The 16,947-nt window shown below is 42.2% G+C and overlaps 2 protein-coding genes across 3 annotated transcripts in view; one reads left to right on the top strand and one right to left on the bottom strand.

Moving 5' to 3' along the window:
- Positions 1-1,622, bottom strand: part of LOC106580320 (sodium- and chloride-dependent GABA transporter ine) — a 51,487-nt gene extending 49,865 nt beyond the window's left edge. The window contains exon 1 of the mRNA XM_014161202.3: positions 684-1,622. Within this exon, the coding sequence (XP_014016677.1) occupies positions 684-939 (256 nt within the window). The 5' untranslated portion in view covers positions 940-1,622. The remainder of the gene's footprint in view (positions 1-683) is intronic.
- Positions 1,623-6,760: 5,138 nt separating this feature from the next.
- The window catches only part of LOC106580321 (LIM domain kinase 2), a 35,879-nt gene continuing 25,692 nt past the window's right edge, over positions 6,761-16,947 (top strand). Inside the window, exons 1-3 of one of the 2 annotated variants that reach the window (XM_014161204.3) lie at positions 6,761-6,842; positions 6,941-7,043; positions 9,563-9,659. In XM_014161204.3, coding sequence (XP_014016679.1) covers positions 7,028-7,043; positions 9,563-9,659 — 113 coding nt within the window. In that variant the 5' untranslated portion in view covers positions 6,761-6,842; positions 6,941-7,027. Of the gene's footprint in view, positions 7,044-9,562; positions 9,660-16,947 lie in introns of both variants that reach the window. The other variant, XM_082966322.1, reaches the window with a different exon arrangement.

Here is a 16,947-nt window from a genome sequence, read left to right as displayed (position 1 = left end):
ACACCATGGTGTTCTCCGTTTTGCTATACGACCCACAAGCATCTTGGGACACATCTGAAGTTGGTACAACTGATCTGTAGCGTCCAAACAGTTTGTTCTACACACTAATATGACCCTCTGTGGAAAAGTGAGACTCTCACAAACTTGTTGGTAGTTTTGCTCTAGGACACCTACAGACCTCCCAGGACTTGTCTGTATGTTCACCGGTACCAGTTGGAAACATTAATGAAGTTAATATGGAGACTGTTTAGTGACAAAAATAAGGGGTTAAATACATGTAAAATATTGATAAAGGTCTGCCCCAGTTAGACAGGGCTTTGGCTGTAATGGGTTAAACAATGAATACATCATCTTTATTCTGAAAGCAAGTCCTTATTTCATGGTGAAAACACTCATCTCTGAGGCTCTTGTTCAGCCAAAGGCACTCACATGTGGCTCATGAAGTTTAGCCTACAGGGTTGCAAACATATGGCATGTGCCTAAGCTGGTTCAGTAATTACACTGGTTTATAAATTAAACAAACCAAAAACATCTTCCTGCACCCGCATTCTGTATTTACATTTCCACATGTTCAGGTTCTGATTTATGCATAATAGCAGTATGCAACGCACACACTTTAAATCTAGATGATTGACATTACATTACCCCTCTCCTTCTGTTGTTCTGACAGTATTTGTGCTTACCTCCACCGCTCCTGTAGCAGAGGTATGGAAACCGCCACACGTTCCCAAGTCCAACCGCGTACCCCACCGATGCAAGGACAAACTCAAGGCGGCGACCCCAGGTGGCTCTTTCTGCAGTCATGTGCCCCACTTTCTTCGGTAACATACCCTCTACGTTTAAGGGTGCTTTCAGAGCGATATTCGTCTCCTCTTTGTAAACCCCGTGGCGAATGGATAGTTTGGTGGTCGATGCTGCATTTTCGGACCCCACGCCCATTTTAACGTGTAGGTTAGTAGTCTTTAACTCTCACCAAACAATTTCAATTACGCTATGGGCTATTATGCTACTATTACTAAACAGATAATATCACTCAAATTTACACATACGCTAAATGTGACGAGAGAGAACCTTTATTTCAGAACCGTTATTCTGCATATTATGACAAAGTCTAGAGCAAGAAATTGATAAGACACACGACTACGATATGTCTAAGTCAATTAAAGACAATCCCGACAACTAAATTCCTTATGAAACAACTGTATAGCAAGTAACTTAAGTCTACGACGTGCGCTATCTCATTCAATAACTGCCTGACATATCACAAGATGAAATGCCCCGATCTACTCTTAATTAACATGCAGACTAATATGCCCTAAACTCCCGGTAACCCACCGCAACATGGACCTGCAAGTTATCATACTACCTGCTTATGTACCATCAGGGTTACACAAAAAAAAAATTGGGTAACCCGCCCCACGTGCCGTAGTTTTCCTTTAGCGACACTGTATAATAATAATGACGAGATGGTCTTGTTTCCGCCCCTACAATTGGAGTCGTTGTCCCAAAATCGGAAATGCAGGCGGTCTGCTTATTACCGCTTGGAGAAATGTTGCTGAAAGTGGACCCTTTCTCTTCCTCTCTGGTAGCGATGACCTTCTGACTAGCCCGAATGTGATGTCCGATGTAGCCCCGCCCCTCATCCAACGTCACTGTCTTTTTGGCACTGAAGGTCTTAGTGTTACGTGTTATAATACCCCATAGAACTCAACTGTCCTTTGTATATTCTCTAAGTATACTTGTGTTCGCATTTTCTATCGATTTATTATTGTAATACAAATAAATGAAATAAAATAGAAAACATTTTCAGTGGAAGAGAAAGCAGATGCACACAATCATGACTCAAATCAATTCCCCTGTATGAAGACAGATCATCAGATGTACTTCCAACCACTGTTTGAATAGGCCTACTGTTAAAGCTAGAATCCTTAACTGAAACAATAACAAAGACACAACCCGCCTCAGTTTTGATGGGCCTTGAGAACTCTCAAATTCATAGATGCAAGGACTGACCCTCCATGATATCGAAATGATAGTTTTAACCATGTTTTGAGGCTATACAGTGTTTGTTGTCCCCACGATGAAATCGGGGAGGGGACTGTGAATCTTTCTCCATCCATATGTACTTTAGTTACACGCGATATCTCAGACAGCACTGGCCCGATTTTGACGAAACATGGGTGAATGCTGCTTCTTGCCATTGAGATCCGGCATTTAAAAAAGTACTGATTGGCCCAAGGCGGGAGCTGTAGTAATTCACAGAAATGTGTTAGTCGCATGCAATATCTCAATTGGCCCAAGGGGAGCGCTGCATCATTGCGGGGGAATGACATTTTTAACCTTTATTTAACTAGGCAAGTCGGTTAAGAAAAAATGCTTATTTACAATGACAGTCTACCGGGGAACAGTGAGTTAACTGCCTTGTTCAGGGGCAGAACAACAGATTTCTACCTTGTCAGCTCGGGGATTCGATCCAGCAACCTTTCGGTTACTGGCCCAACTCTCTAAGCACCTGCTGCCCCAAAATGTTTAAATTTATTGGCTTGTTTACAAGCATATTTTGGGTTCTGATGGGGTATGACACTCTATACAAGCAAATATAGATTTACACGGTAATCAAAATGTCACGCCAGCATGAGCCTACACAAAAACAGCCCATATTTTAAAGTGTTTCTAAAATCCCCTATGGGAAAAATGAATGGTGGAAAAATGATTGGAACCATTTCCATGTTTGACTGCTAGGTTTTATGGGTTTTATTAATGTATTTTTTACAATGGTGGGGGAGTGCCAAGACTGAGGCACGGTGGCATCAACACAGCGCCCCCGGGTCAGTCATCTAGAGTATATATAAATCAGTATATACACTGCTCAAAAAAATAAAGGGAACACTAAAATAACACATCCTAGATCTGAATGAATGAAATAATCTTATTAAATACTTTTTTCTTTACATAGTTGAATGTGCTGACAACAAAATCACACAAAAATAATCAATGGAAATCCAATTTATCAACCCATGGAGGTCTGGATTTGGAGTCACACTAAAAATTAAAGTGGAAAACCACACTACAGGCTGATCCAACTTTGATTTAATGTCCTTAAATCAAGTCAAAATGAGGCTCAGTAGTGTGTGTGGCCTCCATGTGCCTGTATGACCTCCCTACAACGCCTGGGCATGCTCCTGATGAGGTGGCGGATGGTCTCCTGAGGGATCTCCTCCCAGACCTGGACTAAAGCATCCGCCAACTCCTGGACAGTCTGTGGCGCAACGTGTCGTTGGTGGATGGAGCGAGACATGATGTCCCAGATGTGCTCAATTGGATTCAGGTCTGGGGAACGGGCGGGCAAGTCCATAGCATCAATGCCTTCCTCTTGCAGGAACTGCTTACACACTCCAGCCACATGAGGTCTAGCATTGTCTTGCATTAGGAGGAACCCAGGGCCAACCGCACCAGCATATGGTCTCACAAGGGGTCTGAGGATCTCATCTCGGTACCTAATGGCAGTCAGGCTACCTCTGGCGAGCACATGGAGGGCTGTGCGGCCCCCCAAAGAAATGCCACCCCACACCATGACTGACCCACCGCCAAACCGGTCATGCTGGAGGATGTTGCAGGCAGCAGAACGTTCTCCACGGCGTCTCCAGACTCTGTCACATCTGTCACATGTGCTCAGTGTGAACCTGCTTTCATCTGTGAAGAGCACAGGGTGCCAGTGGCGAATTTGCCAATCTTGGTGTTCTCTGGCAAATGCCAAATGTCCTGCACGGTGTTGGGCTGTAAGCACAACCCCTACCTGTGGACATCGGGCCCTCATACCACCCTCATGGAGTCTGTTTCTGACCGTTTGAACAGACACATGCACATTTGTGGCCTGCTGGAGGTCATTTTGCAGGGCTCTGGCAGTGCTCCTCCTGCTCCTCCTTGCACAAAGGCGGAGGTAGCGGTCCTGCTGCTGGGTTGTTGCCCTCCTACGGCCTCCTCCACGTCTCCTGATGTACTGGCCTGTCTCCTGGTAGCGCCTCCATGCTCTGGACACTACGCTGACAGACACAGCAAACCTTCTTGCCACAGCTCGCATTGATGTGCCATCCTGGATGAGCTGCACTACCTGAGCCACTTGTGTGGGTTGTAGACCCCATCTCATGCTACCACTAGAGTGAAAGCACCGCCAGCATTCGAAAGTGACCAAAACATCAGCCAGGAAGCATAGGAACTGAGAAGTGGTCTGTGGTCACTACCTGCAGAACCACTCCTTTATTGGGGGTGTCTTGCTAATTGCCTATAATTTCCACCTGTTGTCTATTCCATTTGCACAACAGCATGTGTAATTTATTGTCAATCAGTGTTGCTTCCTAAGTGGACAGTTTGATTTCACAGAAGTGTGATTGACTTGGAGTTACATTGTGTTGTTTAAGTGTTCCCTTTATTTTTTTGAGCAGTATATATAAATCACACCGCCCCAGACCATGACGGACCCTCCACCTCCAAATCCATCCTGCTACAGAGTGCAGGCCTCGGTGTAATGCTCATTCCTTCGACAATAAACGCGAATCCGACCATCACTCCTGGTGAGACAAAACCACAACTCATCAGTGAAGAGCACTTTTTGCCCATCCTGTCTGGTCCCGCAATGGTGGGTTTGTGCCCATAGGCGACGTTGTTGCCGGTGATGTCTGGTGAGGACCTGCCTTACAACAGGCCTACAAGCCCTCAGTCCAGCCTCTCTCAGCCTATTGTGGACAGTCTGAGCACTGATGGAGGGATTGTGCATTCCTGGTGTAACTTGGGCAGTTGATGTTGCCATCCTGTACCTGTCCCGCAGGTGTGATGTTCGGATATACCGATCCTGTGCAAGTGTTGTTACATGTGGTCTGCCACTGCGAGGATGATCAGCTGTCCGTCCTGTCTCCCTGTAGTGCTGTCTTAGGCATCTCACAGTACGGACATTGCAATTTATTGCCCTGGCCACAGCTGTAGTCCTCATGCCTCCTTGCAGCATGCCTATGGCACGTTCACGCAGATGAGCAGGGACCCTGGGCATCTTTCTATTGGTGTTTTTCAGAGTCAGTAGAAAGGCATCTTTAGTGTCCTAAGTTTTCATAACTGTGACCTTAATTGCCTGCCATCTGTAAGCTGTTAGTGTCTTAACAACCGTCCCACAGGTGTAAGTTCATTAATTGTTTATAGTTCATTGAACAAGCATGGGAAACTGTTTAAACCCTTTACAATGAAGATCTGTGAAATTATTTGGATTTTTACGAATTATCTTTGAAAGACAGGGTCCTGAAAAAGGTACATTTCTTTTTTTGTTGCTGTGTTTATAAACCCTGGATTGCTGATGCTAGGTATTGGTCATTGAGAGACTTTGAAGCCACCCGTCTATTGGCACTCCATTGTAGGAGCAATCCTCCATAGGAATGAATGGAATTCTACAGTATTTCAATTATATGTTTCAAGGACAAAATTACATTTATTTAAATATGTTTTTGTTGTAGTGGGGACAGTAACACTAGTACTCAATAAAAAAAAAAACTTTAAGGATTTTTTAAAATATATATATTTTTTTATGTTTAGCTCACATAATTTAAAAGTATGCATCAAGGTATTGTAATAGAGTAAATGTGTCAAATGAATGTAGACCTTAATAATTTATGCATTTCTATACCTTCCAAAATAGTTTTACAATCGAGGAGATGGCTGCGTGGTGCCTTCAATACAACGCCCCCTGTCTGTCATCCAGGGTTTATACACATAATTGGTTCACTCCCATGACGAGGCTGAGTACTAAACTAAGCCAATATAGTAATTATGGTTGTTATGGCAGTTGACATAATACTGTATGTAGCAAGGTGGTCATTCCATTTGTGAAAATGGAACTAGAATGTCCATCAAGCAGGCCAGGGCGATAAGACCTCAGACACTTAAGTAAGGTTAAGTAACCACAAGAGTCGTCAACATACTATAGATTAGATAGGCACAATACCTTAGGTAAAGCATTAAAATGAAGTCATTAGGCCACTGCACCTATGCAGTTTGCCTGGAAAAGCGACGTTGATTTCCATTGCATTTTACGTCAGGCAGAAATTAGCGTTTGAATCTGGAGTTCCTTTCACAACTTCTACAGGCCAGAATGTTGAATAACTTTGTCCGTGTGGTTGGTCGTTTGGCAGTAGGAATGTGAGACAATATCCACAGGAAAGTATAATTACATCAACTTTTCAAAACGCTGGTAGTGCGTTCAGATTTCTACCACCTGAAGCATGCACACAAGATAAAAAAAAATATATGTACGCATACTTGCCGAGCTCGTGCACATGTTTATATGGTTCTGTGCATGTTTCAGGTGATAGAAATCTGAATGCACTAACAGCGATTTGAAAAGTTGATGTAGAGCCAAAAGGACCAACCTTACGGGCAACTATGGCTTCCCTTAGAAGTTTCCTTCTTCCCAGCTGCTAGATTTGGAGTTACAGGGTAGCCTATTCAGTATGATGGTTGACTAGTGTCAAAGTCGTGTTTTATCTTCAGGTATAAGTATCCACGGGCCGCACAGACATACTTGGGGAACAGTAGACTATCCTGCGTGTAGGACTCAGTCATAACAAGCTGGCATTACGGATGCTCAGGGAATGTCATAATATAAGTTATTCATATATGAAAATGGTTCAACAAAAATAATAACGTGAAATCTTTTTGGCAGTAGATGGTGCTATAGGTTCAGTGTAGTGGATATTTGCCTTTTCGGCTCCAATTTGCTCCTGTTCCAGGTGTTGCTGCTGCCGATCCCTTCCGGTCTCCGTACAGGAATTTCAACTGCATGACGTCATCCTGCCAACAAAGTAGGCTATCCCAAAACTGAACAGCGATATTTTCCCTCCTAAGAAAATGTACACGGGATTTAAACTACAATTTCTATATGCGATTATTGTATTCGTAGAATAAATAACCGCGAATGTAACACACACTGGATCACTGTGAGAACTTTCTGGGAAAAAAAGAACAATATCGACGACACAACAATTAGATGGAGGAGCTGGAAGGTGAGCAGTCTAAACTTCTCTCCCAGTTGATAGTTACGCTTACATGTGGATAACAATGTTGACTTTTGTATTTATACATACAATCTATTGTTTGGGGAAAGGGAAGCCCAAGCTAAATCGAGTAGGGGGGTGCACGATCTTCGAGACTTGATACATTTGCGAGCTGATATTGTTTGTCAAATGAGAGCTCGCTACAATGCATCTGATCATCATAACATGCATAGTTACTTTGTAACAACGTCAATGATTCTGCCATTAAGTTCGGGCAGATGTGTAAAATAATGTTACTTGAATTTAGCAGCTTGGATCCATTCATTTCAAAACTCACAATATTTATTGCATTGGAATGGAAGCCTTGTGAATGCAGGCTTTTTTGAGAACAAATGAAAGAGCTCAAGAAAGAGATCTAGCTGGAATCTTTAATTGCTACATATATTTTTGGACTTATACAGTGCCATTCAAGTTTGGACACACCTACTCATTCCAGGGTTGTTATTTATTTTTACTGTTTTCCACATTGGAGAATAATAGTGAATACTTCAAAACTATGAAATAACACACATGGAATCATTTGACAACCACTCTTGGCATTCTCTCAACCAGCTTCACCTGGAATGCTTTTCCAACAGTCCTGAAGGAGTTCCCACATAATCTGAGCACTTGTTGGCTGCATCTCCTTCACTCTGCCTTCCGACTCATCCCAAACCATCTTAATTTTGTTGAGGTCATGGGGTTGTGGAGGCCAGGTCATCTGATGCAGCACTCATCACTCTCCTTCTTGGTCAAATAGCCCGTACACAGCCTGGAGGTGTGTTGGGTCATTGTCCTGTTAAAAAACAAATGATAGTCCCACTAAGCCCAAACCAGATGTGATGGCATATCACTGCAGAATGCTGTGGTAGCCATGTTGGTTAAGTGTGCCTTGAATTAAAAAAAAATCACACACAGTGTCACCAGCAAAGCACCCCCACACCATAACACCACCTTCTCCATGTTTTACGGTGGGAAATACACATGCAGAGATCATCCGTTCACCCACACGGCATCTCACAAAGACACGGCGGTTGGAACCAAAAATCTCCAATTAGGACTCCAGACCAAAGGACAAATTTCAACCGGTCTAATGTCCATTGCTTGTGATTCTTGGCCCAAGCAAGTCTCTTCTTATTGGTGTCCTTTAGTAGTGGTTTCTTTGCAGCAATTTGACCATTATGGCCTGATTCACACAGTCTCCTCTGAACAGTTGATGTTGAGATGTGTCTGTTACATGCACTCTGAAGCATATATTTGGGCTTCAATTTCTGAGGCTGGTAACTCTAATGAACTTATCCTCTGCAGCAGGTAACTCTGGGTCTTCCTTTCCTGTGGCGGTCCTCATGAGAGCCAGTTTCATCATAGCGCTTTTTACATTTAAATAGATTTTTTATTTGACCTTTATTTAACTAATCAAGTTCGTTAAGAACAAATTCTTATTTACAATGACGGCCTACCGGGGAACAGTGGGTTAACTGCCTTGTTCAGGGGCAGAACGACAGATTTTTATCTTGTCAGCTCGGGAATTCAATCCAGCAACCTTTCGGTTCAATGCTCTAACCACTAGGCTACCGGCCGCCCCGATCCTGATGGTTTTTGCAACTGTACGTGAAGAAACGTTCAAAGTTCTTGAAATTTCCATATTGACTGACCTTCATGTCTTAAAGTAATGATGGACTGTCATTTCTCTTTGCTTATTTAAGCTGTGCTTGCAATAATATGGACTTGGTCTTTTACCAAATAAAGCTTTCTTCTGTTTTCCACCCCTACCTAGTCACAACACAACTGTTTGGCTCAAACGCATTAAGAAGGAAAGAAATTCCACAAATTTACTTAACAAGGCACACCTGTTAATTGAAAGGCATTCCAGGTGACTACCTCATGAAGCTGGTTGAGAAAATGTCAAGAGTATGCAAAGCTGTCATCAAGGCAATGGGTGGCTATTTGAAGAATCTCAAATAAAAAATATATTTTGATTTCTATAACACTTTTTTTTTTGGTTACTACATGATTCCATATGTGTTATTTCAAAGAGTTTATGTTTTCAGTAGTATTATGCAATGTAGAAAATAGTAAACATTTTTTAAACCTTGAATGAGTCGGTGTCCAAACTTTTGATTGGTGTGTGTCTAATATATCAGAAGAATGATGCGCAGGCTTGTCTAAACGTTTTTCTGTTTACTTGAGAATAATTTATAGCCTGAACATTATAATGTAAACAGCCTGTGTCAGCCTATGTTCTACAAAAACATTATCCTATAATCATTGACTGACTGTATTTGCAATTACTCAAAATTGGTTGTTATTATATGTCAGGGAATTTCCATATATTCTTATTTTCTTAAATAAAATTCTATGTAAACAGATTACAAGTCACACCTTTGTTCAGTCCATAATATATATGCAGTAATGCATTGTTACTGTGATTTACTTTTATGAATGGATAGAGTATGCTTTTCCTGTAGTGACATAATTGAACCCTACAGGAACAGATGGACGCCACTGTGCGGGTTGCGGGGGAACAATTCAAGACACATTCAATGTGAAGGTTCTTCAAGGAACTTGGCACAACGCCTGTTTTCAGTAAGTCATACTTTTAAATGTAGATTTCAGTTACATTCACTGTTTAATTTTTTTTAAATCATTTTTTTGTAGGACTTACTGTCTGTGCAGTAGACACGTGAGCTTGGTTTCCTTATGACATGGAATAAGCCGCAATGAAATTAATAGAGACAATATATTTTGTTGGTTAAAATGCAGTTTGACTATTTCAGGTATTATTTGTGGTCAAAAGCTGTATGCACATGCTTACAAATTGACGTGTGGGTAGTCCTGGAGAGTTCTACCTGTGGAATGTTTTAGCATCATTGTGGGCAGGAATGTTTCCGTTTTAGTGTTCGGACCATTCTACAGTGAGGCAGAACTCTTGTACAGTGCATTCCTGTACACATCCCAGTGGCAGAAACCACCATTCTACTCTTTTTAACCATTGTTGTTAGTACAACAAGTTAACAACTTACAGGCGGTAGATGATTGTCGTCCTTTTGCTTTTTTAAAGGGGAAAATGGTAAACGTGTATGAGGAAACACTCACACATGAATTTGGGTGGGTCACCGGGACACAATGTGAGGAAGATCCCACCACATCTCTATCTCTGGCCTTGAGGACTTTGGCCCTGGCAGATTCTCTTGTCCTGTGGCTTAATCATTGTCTGGATGGAGACTGACGTTAACTATCTGGCATTCCCAGGTTACTGGCCCCCATTGAGAAACCTCTGGACTTGAGCTGAACACTGAGGGCAGTACAATAGGACATACAGTGCATTCGGAAAGGATTCAGACCCCTTAACTTTTTCCACATTTTGTTACGTTACAGCCTTATTGTAAAATGTATTTAAAAAAAAAATTCCCCTCATCATTCTACACACAATTTGACAAAGCAAAAACAGGGTTTTAGAGGTTTTTGCAAATGTATTCAAATTAAAAACAGAAATTCCTTATTTACATAAGTATTCAGACCTTTTGCTATGAGACTCGAAATTGAGTTCAGGTGCATCATGTTTTCATCATGTTGATCAAACTTGAGATGTTTCTACAACTTGGAGTCCACCTGTGGTAAATTCAATTGATTGGACATGATTTGGAAAGGCACACACCTGTCTATATAAGGTCCCACAGTTGACAGTGCATGTCAGACCAAAAACCAAGCCATGGGTCGAAGGAATTGTCCGTAGAGATCTGAGATGGGATTGTGTCAAGGCACAGATCTGGGGAAGGGTACCAAAACATTTCTGCAGCATTGAAGGTCCCCCAAAACACAGTGGCCTCCATCATTCTAATTGGAAGAAGTTTGGAACCACCAAGACTATTCCTACAGCTGGCTGATCGGCCAAACTGAGCAATCGTGGAGAAGGGCCTTGGTCAGGGTGGTGACCAAGAACCTGATGGTAACTCTGACAGAGCTCCAGAGTTCCTGTGTGGCGATGGGAGATCCTTCCAGAAGGACAACCATCTCTGCAGCACTCCACCAATCAGGCCTTTATGGTAGAGTGGCTTGACGGAAGCCACTCCTGAGTAAAAGGCACATGACCGCCAGCTTGGAGTTTTCCAAAAGGCACCTAAATGACTCTGACCATGAGAAACAAGAATCTCTGGTCTGATGAAACCAAGATTTAACTTGTTGGTCTGAATGCCAAGCGTCACGTCTGTAGGAAACCTGGCACCATCGCTACGGTGAAGCGAGGTGGTGGCAGCATCATGCTGTGCGGATGTTTTTCAGCGGCAGAAATTGGGCGACTAGTCAGGATCGAGGGAAAGATGAACGGCGCAAAGTACAGAGATCCTTGATGAAAATCTGTTCCAGAGCGCTCAGGACCTCAGACTTGGGTAAAGGTTCACCTTCCAACAGGACAACGACCCTAAGTACACAGCCAAGACAACACAGGAGTGGTTTCGGGACAAGTCTCTGAATGTCCTTGAGTTGGACAGCCAAAGCGCAGACTTGAACCCGATTGAACATCTCTGAAGAGATCTGAAAATAGCTGTGCAGCGACACTGCCCATCCAACATGACAGAGCTTGAGAGGATCTGCAGAGAAGAATGGGAGAAACTCCCCAAATTAAGGTGTGCCATGCTTGTAGCGTCATACTCAAGGCTGTAATTGTTGCAAAGATGCTTCAACAAAGTACTGAGTAAAGGATCTGAATACTTGCAGTACCAGGTAAAAGTTTGCACACACGTACTCATTCAAGGCTTTTTCCTATTTTTCCTATTTTCTACATTGTAGAATAATGTTGAAGAAATCAAAACTATGAAATAACACATGTGGAATCCTGTAGTAACCAAAAAAGTGTTAAACAAATGAAAATATATTTTAGATTCTTCAAAGTAGCCAGCTTTTGCCTTGATGACAGTTTTGCACACTCTTGGATTCTCTCAACCAGCTTCACTTGGAATGCTTTTCCAAAAGTCTTGAAGGAGTTCCACATATGCTGAGTACTTGTTGGCTTCTTTTCCTTCATTCTGCAGTCCAGCTCATCCCAAACCATCTCAATTGGGTTGAGGTTGGGTGATTGTGGAGGCCAGGTCATCTGATGCAGCACTACATCACTCTCCTTCTTGGTCAAATAGCCCTTACACAGTCTGGAGGTGTGTTTTGGGTCGTTGTCCTGTTGAAAAACAAATTATAGTCCCACTAAGTGCAAACCAGATGTGATGGCTTATCGCTACAGAATGCTGTGGTAGCCATGCTGGTTAAGTGTGCCTTGAATTCTAAATAAATCACTGACAGTGTCACCAATAGCACCATCACACCTCCTCCTCCATGCTTCATGATGGGAACCACGCATGCGGAGATCATCCGTTCACGTACTCACAAAGACAATGGTTGGAACCAAAAATCTCAAATTGGGACTCATCAGACCAAAAGGACACATTTCCACCGGTCTAATGTCCATTGCTTGTGTTTCTTGGCCCAAGCAAGTCTCTTATTATTGTCGTCCTTTTTAGTAGTGGTTTCTTCACAGCAATTTGACCATGAAGGCCTGATTCATGCAGTAGATGTCCAGTTGAAGTCGCAAGTTTACATACACCTGTCTTAGGTCAGTTAGGATCACCACTTTATTTTAAGAATGTGAAATGTCAGAATAATAGTAGAGAGAATTATTTATTTCAGCTTTTATTTCTTTCATCACATTCTCAGTGGGTCAGAAGTTTACATACACTCAATTAGTGTTTGGTAGTATTGCATTTAAATTGTTTAACTTGGGTCAAACGTTTCGGGTAGCCTTCCACAAGCTTCCCATAATAAGTTGGGTGAATTTTGGCCAATTCCTCCTGACAGAGCTGGTGTAACTGAGTCAGGTTTGTAGGCCTCCTTGCTCGCACATGCTTTTTCAGTTCTGCCCACAAATGTTTTTATAGGGTTGAGGTCAGGGCTTTGTGATGGCCACTCCAATACCTTGACTTTGTTGTCCTTAAGCCATTTTGCCACAACTTTGGAAGTATGCTTGGGGTCATTGTCCATTTGGAAGACCCATTTGCAACAAAGCTTTAACTTCCTGACTGATGTCTTGAGATGTTGCTTCAATATAATCACATACATTTCAATTCCTCATGATGCCATCTATTTTGTGAAGTGCACGAGTCCCTCCTGCAGCAAGCACCCCCACCACATAATGCTGCCACCCCCGTGCTTCACGGTTGGGATGGTGTTCTTCGGCTTGCAAGCCTCCCCCTTTTTCCTCCAAACATAATGATGGTCATTATGGCCAAACAGTTCGATTTTTGTTTCATCAGACCACAGGACATTTTCCAAAAAGTACGATATTTGTCCCCATGTGCAGTTATAAACCATAGTCTAGCTTTTTTATGGTGGTTTTGGAGCAGTGGCTTCTTTCTTGCTAAGCGGCTTTTCAGGTTATGTCGATATAGGACTTGTTTTACTGTGGATATAGATACTTTTGTACCTGTTTCCTCCAGCATCTTCACAAGGTCCTTTGCTGTTGTTCTGGGATTGATTTGCACTTTTGGCACCAAAGTACGTTCATCTCTAGGAGACAGAATGTGTCTCCTTCCTGAGCGGTATGATGACTGCGTGGTCCCATGGTGTTTATACTTGCGTACTATTGTTTGTACAGATGAACGCGGTACCTTCAGGCATTTGGAAATTGCACCCACGGATGAACCAGACTTGATGAGTTCTACAATTTTTCTTCTGAGGTCTTGGCTGATATCTTTTGATTTTCCGATGATGTCAAGCAATGAGGTACTGAGTTTGATGGTAGGCCTTGAAATACATCCACAGGTACACCTCCGATTGAGTCAGGCTAATTGACATAATTTATCAGAAGCTTCTAAAGCCATGACATAATTTTCTGGATTTTTCCAAGCTGTTAAACGGCACAGTCAAATTAATGTATGTACACTTCTTACCCACTGGAATTGTGATTAAGTTAAATAATCTGTCTGTAAACAATTGTTGGAAAAATGACTTGTCATGCACAAAGTAGATGTCCTAACCGACTTGCCAGAACTATAGTTTGTTAACAAGAAATTTGTGGATTGGTTGAAAAATGAGTTTTAATGACTCCAACCTAAGTGTATGTAAACTTCCGACTTCAACTGTACCTCTGGGTCTTCTTTTCCTGTTACAGTCCTCATGAGAGCCATTTTCGTAATCACGCTTGATGGTTTTGGTGACTGCACTTGAAGAAACTTTAAAAGTTCTTGAAATTTTCCAGATTGACTGACCTTCATGTCTTAAAGTAATGATGCACTGTCGTTTCTCTTTGCTTATTTGAGCTGTTCTTGGCATAATATGGACTTGATCTTTTACCAGATAGTCCAATCTTCTGCATACCACCCCTACCTAGTCACAACACAACTGAAAAGCCTATTCCCCCTCAGGAAACTAAAAAGATTTGGCATGGGTCCTGAGATCCTCAAAAGGTTCTACAGCTGCAACATCGAGAGCATCCTGGCTGGTTGCATCACTGCCTGGTACGGCAATTGCTCGGCCTCTGACCGCAAGGCACTACAGAGGGTAGTGCGTACGGCCCAGTACATCACTGGGGCTAAGCTGCCTGCCATCCAAGACATCTACACCAGGCGGTGTCAGAGGAAGGCCCTAAAAATTGTCAATGACCCCAGCCACCCCAGTCATAGACTGTTCTCTCTACTACCGCATGGCAAGCGGTACCGGAGTGCCAAGTCTAGGACAAAAAGGCTTCTCAACAGTTTTTTTTACCCCCAAGCCATAAGACTCCTGAACAGGTAATCAAATGGCTACCCGGACTATTTGCATTGTGTGCCCCCCCCCCCAACCCCTCTTTTTACGCTGCTGCTACTCTCTGTTTATCATATATGCATAGTCACTTTAACTATACATTCATGTACATACTACCTCAATTGGGCCGACCAGCCAGTGCTCCCGCACATTGGCTAACCAGGCTATCTGCATTGTGTCCCGCCACCCACCAACCCCTCTTTTACGCTACTGCTACTCTCTGTTCATCATATATGCATAGTCACTTTAACCATATCTACATGTTCATACTACCTCATTCAGCCTGACTAACCGGTGCCTGTATATAGCCTCGCTACTTTTTATAGCCTTGTTACTGTATATAGCCTGTCTTTTTACTGTTGTTTTATTTCTTTACTTACCTATTGTTCACCTAATACCTTTTTTGCACTATTGGTTAGCCTGTAAGTAAGTATTTCACTGTAAGGTCTACACCTGTTGTATTCGGCGCACGTGACAAATAAACTTTTATTTGATTGGCTCAAATGCATTAAGAAGGAAATAAATCACAGAAATTAAATTTTAATAAGGCTGACCTGTTAATTTAAAGGCATTCCAGGTGACTACCTCATGAAGCTGGTTGAGAGAATACCAAGAGTGTGCAAAGTTGTCATCAAGGCAAAGGGTGGCTACTTTGAAGAATCTCAAATATAAAATATTTGTATTTGTATAGCACTTTTTTGGTTACTACATGATTCCATATGTGTTATTTAAAAGTGTTGTCATCACTATTATTCTACAATGTAGAAAATAGTAAAAATAAACAAAAACCCTTGACTGGTACTGTATGTAAATGGGGCGGCAGGTAGCCAAGTGGTTAGAGCGTTGGGCCAGAAACCAAAAGGTTGCTAGATTGAAACCCCAAGCTGACAAGCTAAAAATCTGTCGTTCTGCCCCTGAACAAGGCAGTTAACCCACTGTTCCTAGGCAGTCATTGTAACTAAAAATGTGTTCTTAACTGACTTGCCTAGTTAAAAAAAGTGATATTTCAGTTTATTTTTTTATACATTTGAAAATATTTCTAAACTGTTTTTGCTTTGTCATTGTGGGGTATTGTGTGTAGATTGATGGGGAGGGGGGACAACTATTTAATCCATTTTAGAATAAGGCTGTAATGTAACAATGTGGAAAAAGTCAAGGAGTCTGAATACTTTGTCGGCACTGTATGTGGTCAATTCCACGTTAACATAGTGACACTGAGGCTCAGATTTTTCTAAAATGTATGTCACACAAAAACCAATGATTGCAAAGGTCAACAAAACAAACAACTCTATGCACAAGGACTACTTTTAACAATTTACACTGAACATTTTACAAAAACACATTTACTTGAAAAACAGTGCAGATGCAAAGTTTGTAAACAGAATACCTGTTTGTGCCGTCATTCTGTTTCCAAACTTTGCATCTGCACTGTGGAATTGTCCATGTACAGACGCTCAAACAAACATTTAGCTCCTCTAAAGCTCTGTTTGTGAAATGCAATCACTCAGGTTTTACTTTACCTGAAGATAATTTATGGATTTGACGATGGGACTTCAGATAGACAATCCAAGAATGGACAGGTCATGGTCTAGAAGATGACAATGCGCTCCACAGGGCTTTTGTGAGAGGGGAAGCTGGGATTGAGGGATTGACTCTTTTGTAGCACTACTGCACCTAGTGTCAGTTCAAAAGCCAAGTCCTTGATGCAGTTGTGCAACTTTCTCTCTCTAGCTCCTTCTTTCTCTCTCTTTCTAGCTCCTTCTTTCTCTCTTGCCCCCCCCCCAAATCATCTCACACATTTTCTGTGAAATGAACTCTTCAGATGGAGCATCTGCTTTGGAAACACCACCAATCCAGACGACCATACTGACGCTAAACCAAGTGGGCTGGAGTTCAACAGTCAGAAACCCTGGCCCAAAATCTTCCTTTTCCTCAAATGTTAGCCTCTTTTCTGGTAACTTCATTAATTTTGTCATTGTAATACAGAATTATTCTCACTCCAAGTGGGACATTGTCAAACTCTAAAGCAACGACAGTAGTTTCCTTTTCCATGTTACCCCCCGCTCTGTTCTATTGTGCACACAGA

This window comes from Salmo salar, chromosome 20, assembly GCF_965601325.2.
Source record: "Salmo salar chromosome 20, fSalSal1, whole genome shotgun sequence".
Classification (NCBI taxonomy): Eukaryota; Metazoa; Chordata; class Actinopteri; order Salmoniformes; family Salmonidae; genus Salmo; species Salmo salar.
Note: the sequence above shows the minus strand (reverse complement) of the source record. Positions and strands in the feature narration are given on the sequence as shown.